The sequence below is a fragment of the Lethenteron reissneri genome, chromosome 7, assembly GCF_015708825.2.
Source record: "Lethenteron reissneri isolate LAM-NWPU_2019-01 chromosome 7, ASM1570882v1, whole genome shotgun sequence".
In the NCBI taxonomy this organism is placed as follows: domain Eukaryota; kingdom Metazoa; phylum Chordata; class Hyperoartia; order Petromyzontiformes; family Petromyzontidae; genus Lethenteron; species Lethenteron reissneri.
The window spans coordinates 8697005-8715226 of NC_083785.1; the positions used below are offsets into that span (position 1 = coordinate 8697005).

General features: G+C 45.0%; 1 protein-coding gene and 1 long non-coding RNA gene across 2 annotated transcripts in view; one reads left to right on the forward strand and one right to left on the reverse strand.

Moving 5' to 3' along the window:
* DNPEP (aspartyl aminopeptidase) overlaps window positions 1–6374 on the forward strand; it is a 33274-nt gene extending 26900 nt beyond the window's left edge. Inside the window, exons 13-15 of the mRNA XM_061575173.1 lie at window positions 589–690; window positions 3192–3359; window positions 5685–6374. Of these exons, the coding sequence (XP_061431157.1) occupies window positions 589–690; window positions 3192–3359; window positions 5685–5735 (321 nt within the window). The 3' untranslated portion in view covers window positions 5736–6374. The remainder of the gene's footprint in view (window positions 1–588; window positions 691–3191; window positions 3360–5684) is intronic.
* A 5149-nt stretch (window positions 6375–11523) lies between these two features.
* On the reverse strand, window positions 11524–18009 carry LOC133357302 (uncharacterized). The gene is made up of 3 exons (XR_009756953.1): window positions 17784–18009; window positions 13169–13220; window positions 11524–11780 (listed from the first exon to the last, which is right to left on the reverse strand). It is a non-coding gene; the product is annotated as an uncharacterized LOC133357302 (long non-coding RNA).
* Window positions 18010–18222: the final 213 nt, after the last annotated feature.

The window sequence follows — 18222 nt, forward strand, 5'->3', positions numbered from 1 at the left end:
CATCGCTGCCTTCTAAATAAATGAATCAATCCGTTCATTTTTCGATTTAAAGCTTTCATGATTGCAGGGATTCATCTTCTTGGTTCTTTCGGTAAAGTCACGGAGAAGGTAAATAATAAAATAATAAAAATAAAACATAATAAAATAATTCTCACGACGTTTCGGTTACAACGCAAGCAGCCGTCTTCAGGTGAAGAATGAGACCCTGCCAAGCTTGGAGCTTGTATTTAAGCTGGGTTGGAGGTGCACATTATTTTGTTAAGGCGCTCTTCTTCCACCTCCAACCCAGCTTATATATAAGCTCCAAGCTTGGCAGTGTCTCATTCTTCACCTGAAGACGGCTGCTTGCGTTGTAGCCGAAACGTGAGAATTATTTTATTATGTTTTATTTTTATTATTTTATTACTTCCCTTCTACGTGACTTTACCGAAAGAACCAATAAGATGAATCCATTCATTGATTAGGAAAATGCCAGCGCTGCGCATCGCGCTGGCGTCGATGCCCGATCCACACCGGGGGGGGGGGGGGGGGGGGGGGGCGTGTGTGCGCCGTCAGCTGTTTGACATCCTCCGTCGCTGCTCTCCGCAGGGCCCCGTGATCAAGTTCAACAGCAACCAGCGCTACGCCACCACCGCCATCACGGCAGCACTCGTCAGGGAGTTGGCGGCCAAAGCCGATGTCCCGTTGCAGGTACGTTACCCATGATGCTTCGCAGTGGTCTAGCGTGGGTGGGATCGACCTTGGTGCAAGAATGAAATTGAGGGTGGGAGCCTCTTCCCTGTCCATTTTAACCCCCCCCCCCCCCTTCATAGCCTGGTGTCTAGACCCTCCCCTCCCCTCAGCTCATGGGGCCCTGGTGCAGTTGCACCGCCTGCACACTCAGTAGCTGCACCACTCGTGCGCCAGTACCAAGTCCTTCTCTGCCACGTGGTTGAAGTTCCCATTGGAGAGACTTCATTTGGTGGTCAGGTGTTACCTGTTTTTTTTTGCATTTTCCAAAATTATTCCCAATTCTCAACTTTAAATATCGGAACGACATTACCGACATAGGGCATCGCCAATAACCCTAGGTCCATGGTTCCTTCCAACCAGAATGATTCTCTGCTCAACTCTTTAACAACATTTCCTGTATTTGATAGACTTGTGTGAAGGGTGCAATCAACCTGTGGTGGGGGGGAAATAAAAGCCACTTTGTGCTGATTGCACAAACTTTCCCTCGATTCAAGGCCAGCCTCTCAAGGTCATACTCTTCTCCTACGCCTGTGATTGTCTCTTCTCTACGAAGTGGCTCCATATGCACCCCATTCACACCGTCGCCTTTACTGTTCTCTCCTGCGAGCCATCCTAACACTTCCGATACATTCCCACCTGCCTTCAAAGTCTTTGCCTTCCCGTTGTCCCTGACTCGCCTCTATGCCACAGTCCCTGCAGTTAATTTTTTTTCCTAAAACCCCCTCTCTTCTTCCAAGTCCATTCCATGTGCATGGTACCTCCCAGCCCTGTAGCGTGATCTTGTTTATAACGGTTTGGGGGAGGGCACGCATACAAACACTCGTGGGGGGGGAGGGGGGGCACGCATACAAACACTCATGCGGGGGGGGGGGGGCATTACAGTGAATGTTGAACAAACTTTTAACATAATATAAGGTTTTTTTGGGGGGTTAGATTATGAATGTGTCGTTAAACCCGCCACCACCCGACACAGCCAATTAGTAACGTTGTGTTACGTCAACAGGATGTGCCAATTCGTCACTAGTACAGCACACCGGTGCGTTGGAGAGCAAACCCACAACATTTACAATCCGAGTGCGACGTTTCGCCATTGGTTACAACCAGCTTCATCATGCGACAGCCAGATTTCAACAAATATGAAATGTGATTTGAAGTTTTCGTGACTGCAGGAATCCATTCTCTTTGGTTCTTTCGGTAAAGTCACGTGGGTATAAATTAAAACAGTCTGCCTCAGCAGCAGACCATGCTTTCCCACCTGATGACGGACGCTTGTGTTGCGCCCGAAACGTCGTGATCTATTTTATTTTATACCTACATGGCTTTACCGAAAGAACCAAAGAGTATAAATATCAAATGCTAAACAGAATGAATAATTATGCTGTCTTTTGTCTATTATGCATTCTTATCTGGCTCTTGCCCCCCACCCCCCCCCCCCCCCCCCCCTGTGTGTATAAGGAAATGCTGTGACGCCCATCACTTAACTGCCACTGGCGTTAAATATTGTAACCAACGTTTTCTCATTTGACTATAAGAAGGGGGGGGGGGCTGAGTCTTCAGCAGTTGTAGGTAGGGGGGGCTTCAGCTCCCTCCAGCGCCCCCCCTACTCTACATGGAATGGTTCTCCCCGTGTGCGCTGCAGTGTATTATACGCTCCGTCAATCCTAATTGTTTTGTATCGTGTGTGCGTCTGTTGCTCCAGTCATTAGGCCGCACGGTGTTTGTTCTCAGAACCATCGTCATTTACTCGATGACTGTGGGAGGTCACACGGCAGGGGGTGGGCAACCGTCGGCCGAAACCGACTTTCCAAGTACAGTGAAACCTTGGATTGCGAGCATAATTCGTTCCGGAAACTTGTTTGGAATCCAAAGCACTCGTATATCAGTTGTGATCACGTGACGCTTGGCAGACAAAGCGTATACATACTACTGGTATTGCAAGACCTCGCTCGTTTATCAAATTAATATTTATTAAAAATTTTGCTCGTCTTGCAAAACACTCACAGACCAAGTTACTCGCAATCTAAGGTGTTACTGTACCTTTGGCGGGCAACCATTCACACGAACACAAAGCTGAGCATTATCCGTCGATTACAAAATAACACCAATCTTTACTGGGTGCGCTAAAATTAGAAACGGTGTTGGCAGCTCGAAAATAGTCCCCCACAGTACCTGATTAGTGCCGCAAAGATACCCGCAGCCGATTAGTTTTAAGGCCATTTCACGATCGGCCTCTCATGGACAGGCCTCATGCAATAAGGCTCACATGGCCACAAGCCGTATGAAATGTCGCGGGGTCGTACCTGCCCCGCAGGCTGTAGAGGGCTCCCCTGCTGCACAGCGAAGTATACCGCTGACCTTTAGCTACGTTACGGCATTTTCATTAGCGTCGTTGGGGGGCAGCGTTAACGTCACCGACTGAATCCGTGCCCCGCCACGTGTGCGCGTGCCTGGTTACGCAGGATGTGATGGTGAAAAACGACAGCCCATGTGGCAGCACCATCGGACCAATCCTGTCCGCTCGTTTGGGCATGCGCGTGCTCGACATCGGGGCGCCGCAGCTCTCCATGCACTCCATACGCGAGATGTGCAGCACCTCGGATGTGCTGCTCAGCATCCAGCTGTTCCACGTACGTACGCACGCAACACGCGCTCACGCACGCGCTCGCCTGCCTGGGCTCGCGTGTACGATTGCCACCTCTTGAGGTGGCAACAACAACAAATAACAGATGTCGTGGGAAAAATATCGGAAAAAGCTAATCATGCCGGAAGAGGGGAGAATGGCATCCGAGTGTGCTCTAAACACAGGGACTTTTAAGTGTCATGGGGAGGCTCTTGGATTTCCCAGGACAAGCAGCTACTTGAAAAATAAACTCTTTAAAAAGAGTTTTTTTAAAACGGTTTTATTTTAAAGTGCACTAGAAAGTAAATAACTCGATTGGACAACAGGAAGTAGACTAAATTTTGATTACAAGATTTGAGCACGACAAAGAGGAATCAAGTTGAGTAAGACCGTTGAAAAAAGATGATCATGGGAAAAAATCTAGAACAGGTGGCAACCGTACTTGCAGTCTGAGAGCTTTGCAGATTTTGGCCTTAAGCAAGTGGAGGAACTTTTTTTTTCATGGCCACAAGGTAATCGGGATGTCGTGGGTGTCGCACTCTCCTCATATTACGTGTGTGGGTTTTCTCTGGGTACTTCAGTTTCCTTCCTACTTGACCATAATGAAAAGAAGATCCCAATGCCAGTGCCCTCACGAGAAAGTTATGACTCGGCGATGCTTTTCTATAGGTAAATCAATTATTCGTGATGAAATTGGAATTGTGAAATCGTCGCCAATTGTCGTTAGGTATAAACTGCAAACGTTTGTGTAGGCGTTATGTTTGCTGTAATAATTCAAATGCATCTTTTGAGAGTACCAGAGTTGGGCCACGTGGGTGGTTTGAGAGGTCAAGAGCACAGAGCTGGCATTGGTCACAATCACAGTTTCAAATTTGCACTGGCACCTTACTGGGCAAAGACCCCGGGGCCTGACCAGGACACGCTGGTGGGACTATGTAGCTCGGCTGGCCTGGAAATTCCCGAGGAAGTGTCCGTCACCAGGGAAAAGGAGGTCTGGACCGCCCTTCTCAACACGCTGCTGCCGTGACCCTCACCAGGAGAAGCGGACTGAGAAATGAACGAACGAATCTGACCTGTGATTTACACGGAGTTTTTTAAGTGTAGCAAGTTGATTTCAGTTTGGTCACCGTTGACCAGGTTTTTTAAAATCCTTTATATTAAGTTCACTTGCTTGCTTGCGTGCTTGCTTGCTTGCGACCGTGCAAATCTTTCGGTCGTTTTTTAACCCACTTCCCGTGATCCAATCGAGCTGACGTTTTGCACACAGACTCGTTGTGCGTGACAATTAATTTTCGTGAAAAACTTTTTCCAAAATTTTACACTGTTTAGGGAATTTTTTTAAAATATTTAATTACCAATTGCTTAATGGTGGCAGACAATCATCTGACCCATAGGTGATAGCCATCTCAAGCCACGCATATAAAGGATTTATAGTGAAAAACTTTGTTTTTACGGGTTAAATTTTTTCATTAATTTGGATACATTTTGGCCGATGACAAAATGTATCTCTTTTTGAATGTTGTGCAACACTTTTCTGACTACGGCACGTGGCACAGTTGTGCCATGGTGTGGATAGCTAAAAAAATCCTATTTGCCGGTATCTTTAAAGGCAATCTGCGAATTGTTCTTTCTGCAGATCGTTCTCGTACACAGGTTTACACTGCTTAGTTAAAGAGTTTCTCTTGGAGTCTTGGTCTCGTGACAGTGATGTCGAAATACAATTTGGAAGCATAAAAAAGGGCTACTGCAGATTCAGGATGCTGCCGTAATGTCATGGTTAGCACACTGGAACTAGAAATCGACCTTCCCCAACCATTATATAAACGGAGTGGTAGCTCCTGCAATCTCTCATTTACTTGATACAGCTGTCGTGGCTGTGACGGTACCACCTGAAGACGGAAGCTTGTGTTGCCTCCGAAACGTCGTGATTTTTATTTTATTTTACTTTTTAATGTTTTTACCTACGTGACTTTACCGAAAAAAACTAAGAATAGAAATCCAAAGGTCACGGGAACTTTCAATGGGAAGGTTTCTTAAAATGCCACCCACCCGTCCACCCAGCGATAGAATCCTAATCGTTATTTCGTATAAATGGGTGCATCAGTTAGTCGATCGGTAGCTTGCTTGTGGTTGGGAAAAGTGCGGGTAATTCTCACCACCTTCCAAGATATCTGGCCAGCATGAAAGAGTAGGGCCAAAATACCTTTGAGAGGAGCCCTCAAAGAGACCTTTCAAAAGCCTGCAGTGGCTTGAGCAAACATTTGAAGTGCTGCAAATGTAAGTTGTATCTGCTGTGTGTGTAATCCATTGTTTCCTTTTATTTGTGCTGCAGGCCTTTTTTGAGCACTTCCCCTCTGTGAATGCCTCCCTGATCGTGGACTGAGATGGCGAAGGGCAGGGTTTGGACTGCGAAGGTGCCGTGTTGGAACACAACAAGTCGCTCGCTTCCCATTAACAAAGGCCCTTCTTCAAGACTTAATCTGCCCTGAGATTCTTGTTATTTGAAATATCACTTGCCAACGAAAACTGGTGCTTTACAATACATATTTCTTCCAAATATAAAAAACACGTGACTTAATTTGTTAATTAAGTTGTCATTGTATGAAAACCGGCATGTTGTTAAAATGTGAAACTGCATCGACTTTTAAGTGGGGACTAAACGTTGATATGACTTTAATAAAACCAAATAATGTTCTGCTACCCTCAGATTAATTCAAATGTTTTCACACAGTGGTTGTCCTTTACCCTCCGCACCTCCGATTAGTACAGTTGGCTGCGTACCGTGCAAAATAATAAGTTCTACACACACGTACGAGACATCACTTCCATTTAACACTATCTTCACACCCTTCTCTCTACCACAGAGTATTAATGAACCAAAAACACCGGGTTTGTCCACTGCAATTTATTTTGACAATAGATTTTAATAGAATAACTTTTTTCTCTCCAAACATTGACATTTTAATTTTCTTCATACATAAAAAAAAATAAACTTTCTTTGGCACTTGCTGATTGCTATTTACTTTGTGTGGTTGTGTTTCCGATTTATTTAATTTTAGGATCATTATTCAAGAGATAGGGGTGAAGCTGGTGTGCGGTGGTTAGCGCTCTGCGCCATTAACCCAACAAGCCGAGCTCGATTCTCAGCCATGGGTATCGGTGGACGAGTGGTATCTGATTTAGTCCTGGGCTGCCAGGACCAGTATGGTGAAGTATGTTCAAACAACCCCCATGATCGACATGACATGAGGAGAGCATCATCCACAAGTGGACTGGCTTAGTGATGCAAATTATTTCATGATTATTAATCAAGATATATATATTACTTATTTTTAAATTACATTTAAGGTGGCAATTCACCGTCCTACTCGGCAAAACTAAACTTTATGGTAAATTCGAGGAAAACCACGCTGAAAAATATAGCTTACGTCAAATGATCCCGTGTAGCAAACGGAATATACCTGCTATAATCACCCAGGATTGTCTGTCAATGCTCGTGACGTCACTCCGCATCGACCAGCCCCCCTCATTAATATTCATGAGCAGGTGACGTCCTCCAAATGGACCCCCCCCCCCCCCCCCATTCATAATTAGCGGCTGACGTCACTCCACATGGGGGGCCGAGGTACCTCCTCCCCCCTCCTTGGCGTTAACTTACAACCCTCACTACAAAGGCAGAACCCTCACGTCATCACGCGATCTCCGTAACGCTTCTTGGTTCTTTCGGTAAAGTCACGTAGAAGGGAAATAATAAAAATAAAACATAGACAGACGCTGTCTTTCCGACAGACCTGTTCTTCACCTGAGGACGGCCGCTTGCGTTGTGGCCGAAACGTCGTGAGAATTATTATATTATGTTTTATTGTTATTATTTTATTATTTCCCTTCTACGTGACTTTACCGAAAGAACCAAGAAGATGAATCCCTGCAGTCACGAAAGCTTTAAATCTCCATAACGCTGTTGAGACATGGAAGTAAAAAGGACGTCATGATGAACAAGGGATTATAACCTTCAAATGAAATCGGTCTGTGTCAACGCGCCCTTACAAATTGTACACGAATTGATAAAATTAATATCACATCGCGGTCTGCTTTTCGCTTGCAAGTTTTAGATGAACTGCAATACACCCGCCGTCTTTGGATGGGCAAAAGGCGATATTGCAACTGAGGTACAATCATGCCCCCTATGTGCCTTGTGTATGTTTGCTAAGCAGGATTACCACACAATAATTTTTCACATTATATGATCTTAAATTTCACGAGGTATCGTAGCGATATTAGTTTTACGTAACTTTGCAGATTCTACTTCGCAATGCTGTACTTCCAGTACGAAGATTATAGTGCTTATATTTTTCTGCAACTGCAGTTCACGCAATCCTGTCATAATTCTCACAATATTTGCAACTTTACAATATATGACACGTAAAACGCGCACATCGTCAGTGACACGAGAAATAAATAATTACAATAACTATGAAAATTATAACTTCATATAATCGCCAAGTTGTAAATTGCTCTGTAAAACATTTTACAAAGTGGTAATTTAATGGATAATAGCTATGTATTTACATTATTGAGTTTATCATTTCATACATTTACATGAGAACATTTTATATTTAAGTAAAATAAAATTAGCAACAATCGCGACATATTTAGGAAGAGAACGATATGATTCTCACGGATTTTAGAATCGTAGTCATTAACAGTGCCATATGCCTACTGTTGCCATCCTCACCACGTTAGAGCAATGTTCACTACTTCGTGGAACCAGTAACTCGTACAAACAATAATTGTCTTCATTATTAAAGTAGCAAAGGCCAAAGATGCTGATGATATCGTCCACCTTTCTTTGCCAAAAAACACGAAGCACTGAAAACTCTTTTGGAATAAACATGGCAATCATCGCCCTCAACTGCGAAGACTCGGCATAACGACGCTCCTGAGCGAATCGTGAGACTCTGCGAGTCTTTCCTGGGTAAACAAACAGCATAAGAATAGTTTCTTTGAATGTGACTGCGCTGCAGTTCCACTTGATTATATGTGATTCATGATTTGCTTGAAGTTGTTAAAAACCTAAGTCGACCATAACCAGGTCGCGGCTTTAAGTTAAACTGTTAATATCATTTACGCTGGATGATTTCTCCTTGGCTTTCAATTCTGCAGGTGGTGCATTTAGCGAGCCTTGAAGCGCCGTCGCCCAAGTTGTGATTATTCACTTCCGCCTCTCATCCATTTCCTTTCTCTATCTCGTGGGAAGAATCCCGTCGGTCACGCTCCTGGTCTCTTTTTAACCTCGTGCAATTGTAGAGTCTGTCGACGTCGTTCTCCAGCTCCACGACTTTACTCAAAATGTTTTCCATCAGCACCGCAATGGTGCTCTTTAGGTCTGTTGCGACAAATGGTACAGAGAAAATTATTGCTTCCGACAAATTTTTTTTTTTCACACACGAGCAAACATAATTTCCGCTTGAGTCAATGACTAAATTAACCCAATCGCTGTAAACAAGTCTGGTTATCGTCAGATCTCAGAAGCCGAGTTGAGCGTGGGTTAGTACTCGGATGGGGGAACTGCATGGTAATATACCAAGTGTTGTGCACTTGGGCTGCGAGATAGTGGACGGATGACAGCAGAGCAAAGTATTTTTGGAAAATATCTCGGCAATGTTGCAGTGTTACCGGCCCCCTCGCATGCATGAATAGAACTGGTCAAACATGCTGATCCAGGAAGGACTTCAAAATGAGTGAGAGCTAAGCTTTCCGTTGTCATATATTATGAACCTTATGGCAGGACCCCGGGGGGTCCAATAAGCCCGCGAGGCTCTCGCATAAACTCCGTTGTGACGTAATTTTATGTCTCTCGATGAACTCTACACGATGCGCTAATCAAAGTTTTGTTTCTTCTGCGCATTCGTCCTCGCTGCTGCGCTTGGACCTGACAACAAAATGATCCGCGCCCGGTGGGTCGCAGCATTTATGTGCGCGGTGGGACGGAGTCGCCAAAAATAAATACATTTATTACGATTTTTACTTACATTTATTTGGGACCCCGGGGTCCCGCCATAAGGTTCATGTCATTTAAAAAAGGTTTTAATTATCTTTTGTTTCATTTAGCTCCGTTGTACAGATGTTCTTATTTATCAAGGTAAAAAACAACAATCGCCAATTGAGTCAAAGTACACGACTTGTTGTTTTTGCGCAAGCACGGCACTGTTCTGCACAGTTGACTTTGAAGAAAAAAAGTGTGTAGATACTTTTTGCGTGAAGTACTGCGTGGCTTGTATTGGGGGGTTCGTTAGTGGTCTGAAACTCACAAAAGCCACGTCGATCCCAGAAGGATGATGGACCGAGTTAATCCCCAAACAGGATTTGAGCTCGCAACCTGCTTGCGAGCCACTCCCAATTATAAGCCTTTCACTGTATATAATTATACTAGTTTAGAGCCAATGACATAATTTTGGAAAGTATGCATATAAATGCATCTTTTACCCATTAACTCTTCAATTAACTGCTGTTCAAAACAATACATCGAACGTTAAAATCCCCCCCCCCCTCCCAAACGATAACGCATCGCAGGATGGTGGGGAGGCCTTCATCCAGCAGCGGATTGACCACGACTAATGATACATTTATAACTATTGTGGTAAAAATGGAATTTCAGTAATTTTCAGCAATACGCCAGGATTCTCAGAAATCTCGTACTTATTACGCTCCACATGTCAGCCACTAAAAATGACCGCTCGCATTGCACAATTTGCCAAGGGTATTGTATTTTTAATACTTCAGCTTATGTCACCCTCTGCATGGAAACATTGTAGTTTCGTTAAGTAATAATTAAAATAACCTTTTTAACATGGCCCTTATTTTAATTGGGTAAGAATCCAAGGATGTGGCCAAATCATCCAGAATGTGCCCGACCTCATTAGATCATGGAAGCTAAGCAGAATTAAGCCTGGAGAGTGGCTCGGATGAGTGACCGCCATGCCGATTTAATTGCATCCCCAGCGTTTGGCATTGCTGCTGCATTGGCATTGCTGGATTCATTGGCATTGTTGCTGCAGTGGCATTGTTGTTGCATCCTCCCCCCACGCATCCCCAACTCTCTCAGCAGAGGTCGCAAACGTGTTTTGATTCCTCACCCGTACCCGGCCGCACCAGGGTCGCAAACGGGTACCTGTACCCAGCCGTAGCCGTACCCTACCGGTACCAGGCTGGGTACGGGTAGGGTACGGGTATTGGGTACCTTATTGCGACCTCTGGGATGAAGCCATGTTGCAGGCGCGGGTGGGTTGATTCTAGGAACTTGAATTTTGAGAAGAGACAAGACGTTGGGAAATGAGTGACAGTTACTCACCAGTGACTCACGGCCTACCCGTACCTGGCCGTACCAGGGTCGCAAACGGGTACGGGTAGCCGGGTATCGGGTAGGGTACGGGTATCGGGTACCCGGTTGCGACCTCTGTCTCTCAGCCTCCCACTTCCAGCCCCGCCCACTTCCCCCCCCCCCGTCCAGCTTCACGTCCCTCTCCTAGCGTCCACGCAACGCTCCCCTCCCCCTCTCCCCTCCCTTGCCCCTCCCCCCCTCTTATCTATATAACCTCTTACCACGGCATCTCTCTCCCACTTCAGCAAAAAAAAGATATTGCTGTGGTTTTCCCACCTGATGATGATTGCTTGTGTTGCAATCGAAACGTCATGATTTAATTAAATTTTATACCTACGTGACTTTACCGAAAGAACCAGATAGTATAGGTGCTGTGGGTTGGTGCAGGGTTATGTTGTCAGCGCAAGCCTGTGCAGAAAAATCCATTGTCATTTACAATGCCCCAATGTCTGTTACATGCATTCACTAACGTGCACCGACTAGCATGAAGTATTGTTAAACCTCCACAATATGGAAGTAGATTGACAAAAGGGCTGTGTACATGTACAAGAACCTAATAATGCCAGAAACATTCTTTTCAAGGGAGACTTTTTTTGGCATACATAAATTCCACCTTCACAGTATTCAAATGTAGCCCTATTTGACCAATGCCAATAAAAAATACAACCTTTAAAAGCGTCTGAACTAAAAAATTAATGGATTAAGAACTGCACTGTTACCGCTGACAGCCAAGCGCTTGCGTGTAGTTTCTGCTTTTTTTCTACATTCCAGGTCGCCAACGCACCGTGCCCAGATGTCCCCGCAAACACGTCGTCCTTTTCCAGCGTCAATTGGTGCACGTACTCGCGGCTCAGCCGCAGGATTTGCTCGCGCAGCTGCGCCGTGCTCGACTGCCTGGCGCCGCCGTGTTGCCTCAGCGTCACCAGCAGCAGGAGCAGCATCCAAATGACGCCCATGCCGACAAGCAGCAGGCCAGTGCGATGGGAACCCAGCCTCCATTGCATTGCCATGGCACCTCACTTCCCCCTTCCTTGCCTGCTTGCCTTCCTGAAGAGGTGGGAATGGATGAGGGGTGTTGGGTAACGATGAGGGGGTGAGGGGGGGGAGGCAGTGCAGGCCTGGTTGCGGAGCGTGTTACGTGTTGATTTAGTTTTTAGAAAATAGCTTGTAAACGGAGTCTGTGAAGGCCATCGATAAACAGCACTGAAAAGTTCGGTAAGTGGCAGGGGAGGTCATTCTTTACAAATATTTTGACTAACCGACAACAGCTTTGACAAGCAACAATTTCCCAAGCTTCAGCTGTCGATAAACAGCTTGAGTCAATACTTACAAGATGACATCTTTAGTGGTTACATGCACAAGATTGCATCTTGCAGGTTTCCTGAGCGATAAAAAAAAGAGGAAAAACACTACTGGAAACCCAATTTTGTTTACATGCTACACAGGCGACCCATGCATTTAGTAATTATTACAAGCAGTCCTGCCATGGTGTAATTGTTAGCACGCTGAAGTTTAAATTCAGAGGTTGGCCGGTTCGATCACCTGGCGATCACCTGGCGCAGCAGCTGAAACAGTGGGCGAGTTTCTTAAAATCCCCCCCACCCCGCCTGTCCACCCAGCAGTATGCATGGATACGCCAGAGTTAGTCGATAGGCAGATTGCCTGTGGTGGGGAAAAATGTGGTTTTTCTCACCTCTTGTAAGATGTCTGGCTAGTGTGGAAAGTATCCTAAAACATACCCTCGAGATGAGGTATCCAGAGCTCCCTCCAGTGGAGGCCCTTCCTCCAGCAGTGGTGTGAGCAAACACTGGGCCGCACTTTATTCTTTTAATTAACACGCTTTTTATTAACTCACTCTGTCTTGTTGTATCCTCAAATCATGTAACTCAATTTTTACCCACTTCCCAATGTGGTATCGACTGCAAACTTGGTATACTTATGTCATGCTGATGACAATACTATATTCTATCATAAAACACATGTATTTTTAAACATTATTTTTTTCATGTTTGTTTCGGCTTGGGTCTAATTGTCCACGCTCAACTAATGTTGGCTGTAAATCACCATGGTCCCTTACATTATGGCAAGGTTCGGGGCCACTTCCTGGAGTCGTGGAGTTCTTCCATTACTAGTACGGTACATTTCATTAAAGCGTGTTTTTTAAAGTTTTATTTTAAATATGACTTATTTACAGTTACCGATGCAGCCGACGCTACTGAACATATGCACCACGCTCGCACGCCTCCTGCTCTCAAATGTTCTTGGAAGACTGCCTTGCTTTGCGGGCACGTTATCTGATGATAGCTTGCAACGGCGCAACCGTCAGGGTCGAGAGTGAGGTGGGGGCAGTAGGCGGTAACTGACGGTGAGCTGCCGTGTCCCTCGTGGACATTGATTTGATTTCCTTGGAAAATTACAGTAACCGATTGCCTCACCACAGAGTCGCAGACGACGCAGAAGGGCTTTTATGCGAGGATGTCACAGCACCTGCAAACAAACGCACGACAGAAGGGAAAATGAGTAACTCGATAATAAATGTCACGTACGTGTGCAGAGGTCAGGGCCGCAAGCATTTCAGTTGTGCTAGCAAATCATAAATAAGCATCCCCACATTTACAACGTTTTTGTGGCTTTACAGAGGTGCATTTTAACACCCTAATGCATTTCCCGGGTGCTTCTTGTCCCAATTAATTGCTCGGTTTCAAGCGAAACATCAAAGTGAAATAACTTAAAATGCACATCTAGAATTAAATAAACTAACTTGGTTGGGTTCATAATAGCGTAGAAACACTTTTATAGTAATGTGCATGAAGACTCATGTCATTGATTTGTATTCGGTATCAAATCTAAGTTTGATAAATACGTGACAATCTCCATCATCAAACACATCACTGCCATTCATATTAATGTGATGGTATGCAGTACATGATATTAATGCAACAGCAAAATGCTTTCCGATTGTATGTTTTCATTGCACTTGTAATTTTTGTTGTATTGTTAATTTTAAGGTCTTTGTCAATCCATTGTTGTAAGTAGGCCTCCCCATGCAGTTTTACGAGTAGTGAGTGTTGTTTGACCATACTTCACCAGTCAATGTGTGTTTGGTGAAAGAGAAAGGAAAATGACTGCTACATTTGTAGATAACGTCAGATAATCACGTGCAATGGAAACTGCTTTTTCTCGATGGTACATAGACCTTTATTATGGATGAAGAGCCCTCGTGTTGCATCAGTCTTGGGAACTTATTTACCGTACTTTACCACGCTTGTCAGTACAGGTTGATGACGGGGGAAAGAGGGCTTGTCCTGGACCAGTTCAGATACCACTCGCCACTGATTTTACCCGTGGCAGCGAATACAACTCACGTTGCCCAGTTCATAGCACAGTGCACGATCTGATTTGCCACTCTTCACCATTTTTGGCTGTATTGAAGTTTAAATGATCATGATATATCCGCAGCTGGATGAAGGCTTTCTACAGCTGGTTGTCATCTCCGATCCTGCAATGCAATCTTGCACCTAACACCAGCATCAACAATGTCTAGCAGTGTACTGCAAATGCCCCCCCCCCCCCAACTACTCTGCATATAAATTCTGCACTGTATAAAGCGCATATTTAGATAGTGTCTAACATATATAATATTGGTGATGTTAAACTCTCAGCCAGCTGGTGTTAATGTGCTTGGATGAGTATGACAATCTAGTAAATGCATCACATAAACATTACTGTAATAAGACCATACAAACAATGTACCCACATGTGTACGGCCCTTTTATCAATCCACTGCTGGATGAGGACCTCTCCTCGCTATGAGTCACAGGGGTGGGCTGGTGAAGACGAGAAGCATAGATGTGGGAGCATAGAAACACAGGACAATCATGGATTTGACTAGAATGCTCTATACTGTCCATACTCACCACCCAGCAGCAGCCTATAACACCCTAGCGGAAATTGTGATTACCAATCCAAAACACTATCCATGTGCAAGCATAGCTTCTGAAATGTGAAAAAAAAATCAGGAAAATTGCGAGCAATTTGGTCATATACATTATACACGAATTGTTTAACATGTAAAAGATTTAGACCGACTGGCCTTCATAAAATATTCACAGAAATGACTCTACTTAGGATGTTGCCGTGGTGTAATGTTTAGCACAAGAGACTTCCAATCCAGTGGTCGCCGGCTTCCATAGCCCGGTATGGACGTTGAAGTGATAAGTCACGTTCCTTAAATCTCCCCCCCTCCCGCCGCCTGTCCGCCACGCAGTATAAATGGGTCACCAGTCAATGGGCATGTTGCCTTGCCTGTGGTGGCGTAAAATGTGGGTACTCACCTCTTCCAAGATGGAAGAGTAGGCCAACACACTCTGTATAGAGGCTCTGAAGCTCACAGCAGTGGCGTGAGCGAGTATCTTCCTTTACCCTTCCCTCCAAAGGACCATATGAGGCAGAGTCCATCAGGCCCAGGCCAGATATTTCACTTGTCGGTACCACAGAGGTGGCAGAACTTTAGCGGTTACAATTTCTTCGTGGCCCAGCAACAGTAAATTATGTAATAACCATACGCCAAATGAGTAGGTTATCAAATTACTCGCTCTTATTAACTGCATACATAAATTTGGTACGACAAAAATTTTGCTACCTCTGGTGGTACCAATTTATGCTGTGACCCATGGAATGATTGGAGCAGTGCCCGTGTGTGTTTAATTGTCCCACAGGTTCGCACTTGTGGCTGACTGGTCGGCCCCTCTCAAGAGGCCGGGGACTATTTCTAGGCTGGCGAGGGCTGTGACTTAACGCTACGCATGTGCGGCAGAGCTGATGGCACGGTTTGGTGGCATGGTAAAACAAAATAAGAGAGAAGGCGGAGGCTGATGTTGGTCATATTGATGCTGGGTCCAAGATTCAACCAGCACAATCGGGAAAAATATTTGTATTATTATTGCTTTACTTAGGAGAGCCTCACTTCTGTTACGTGCCTTTTCAGCAGGACTTTGCCAAGTTTTTGGCATTAAGGGAGTGATGATTTATATGAATAATTTATGGGTAATTTTTCAAATTTAGCACGTTTTGGACCATGACACCCACTGCACAAATAGTCTACTCTTGCGAATGAGGTCACGGGATCTTTCATGTCCACTGAGATTAGACTGTGCGTTGTTTGACGGTGAATGCACCCGGAGTAATAGCCACATGCAGCTTCTGGATTAGAACGTATTTCGTCTCCAACAAAGAGGAAATGTGCTCCGGCTAGGCCGTGAAAGAATAAACATATAAATATAAACGTATAATAAAATACTATGTACAACAGAATAACAATAGTAAAATAATAAACAAAACGCATCAATCATGTTATAACTTACATGTGTCATTAATACTAGGGCTGGCCTATCCGATTATTAAGTCATTGATTATCTGTTTGATTACTTAAATGATCGGATGTCACACGAAAATAATAGTCTCCCTATGTGTGCCGCTGGACGGGAGGTGATAGACAGTGCTTGGTAGACGTCATTCGAATCGGCGTCACGATGGATGCGACCCCTCTGGGGTTTCTGGCCTTGGATTAAAATTGTGTAAACATTTACAAAACAAAGTCAATGACGATTTACGGTTCACTAATCGACCCAGCTCAAATGACAACAGACGGCAACGTTAAACAACTTTCTGCACCACCCACAGGCTTGTTTTTGTTGTTGTCGCGTGAACTTCACTGGTAGGACATCATGAATGGCTCTTTCCGCCCGTCCGGTTTGTTCAGTTTGTTCGCTCGCGGGCAATGCCAAGGTGTGCTCAGGAGTGTCTTGAATAGACTGGGGAAGTGAAATCTGTGTTCTCATCATGCGACTGAAATTTAAATCAGTTTTCCATATCTGCGGGCCTTGCTGGGAAATGGGCAAGGCGACCAGAATTCGGCTGATAATTTGCGTCTGCGTACATTCAGATCTCAAAAGCCGCTTTAAATAAATTCGTTTTTAAAAACCCATCACAATAAACATCATCATCATCATCATCGACTGTACTGGTCAACCATCTCTCTCCAGGGTCGATACCAACACAGCCAAGGATGGACCCACATCGTGGCGAAAACTGCAGCAGTTGGCCTGCCCTACCGCATTATTCTATACCTGGTCCCGTCACAGGAATGCGGAATGGTCACGGCCGCTTCAGGACTGGCAAAGGAGAACGAGTGACGTTGGCGACGTTAACGACGAAGAATTTCGGTAGAAAACGACCACGTGGCCCAACCCAAAAAACTGTACGGATCCACTTGGCATTTGCTGTTGGATTATCTTCGTGATGTTGATGTTGTTGTTGATGTTGCTGTAACCAGGCAGCTATGGCGTAACCGGGTAACCCCCCCCCCCCCCCCCACAAACACTGTGGTCATTTATTTCCCCCAAAAAATGTTTTCTTTCTTTCTTCTAAACCTGGGCCAAACAAAAATAACCAAAATAATATGCAGCGCGGTAGTTTCTAATGTAGTCTGCGTTTCGATTTAAAGCTTTCGTGACTGCAGGGATTCATCTTCTTGTTTCTTTCGGTAAAGTCACGTAGAAGGGAAGTAATAAAATAATAAAAATAAAACATAATAAAACAATTCTCACGACGTTTCGGCTACAACGCAAGCAGCCGTCTTCAGGTGAAGTCCCTTCTACGTGACTTTACCGAAAGAAACAAGAAGGTAGTCTGCGTTGTTGCAGAGGGCCTGGTGCAATAACATCAAATCGTTCTATCCTCCTCCGCCACACCAGGCACTGGCCAGCGTGGTGAAGTATGGTCAAATATCCCTCCTCTACATACGAGAGTGTGCACAGTACTAAACACGTATTTCTACACGCTCGCCAAAGGTCTATTGCTCGAAACGTCGCCTGTTTATTACCATCGCTTTATTTTCCTTGCCGCACACACACACACACAGACGACGTTACCATCGCCGAACGTACCGAGCTCCATGTCGCTAATTGTGCAATGTGATAACTCGATTCAAACTCCGCTATTATTGAACCAACAATGTAATCAACGTGTGTGCGCGCGTGTTATACTCACGGCAAAGTCCCTCAACTTGTAGACTTTATACAACCGCGGCTGCTGCTCCCGCCGCCGACGACGACAATCGCGGCAAGTCGGCGACCACGACAGATTAAACACCAACACACGCGCTAATTATAACAATAATAACAACAATAAACAATCTACGAAGACGACGACGCCTGTTGTCGCTGCGGTGAAAGTGGCAACGCCGCGCTGAGTGTTGAAGACAAATGACGTCACCGGCCACTTGGCACATGACGTCATCACAGGGACCGACCAATCGGGTTTAAGATCTCCGGTTGTGTTGTGTGCCGGAAATCTGCCTCTTCCGGAAGATGAAAAATAACTTCCAGAAGATGGAAATGAATGCTTCCGGAAGATTGTATTGCGGAAAGCTTTTGTAGCTTCCGGAAGAAAGGAAGACGTCTTCCGGAAGTAGGGTAGCACTTCCAGA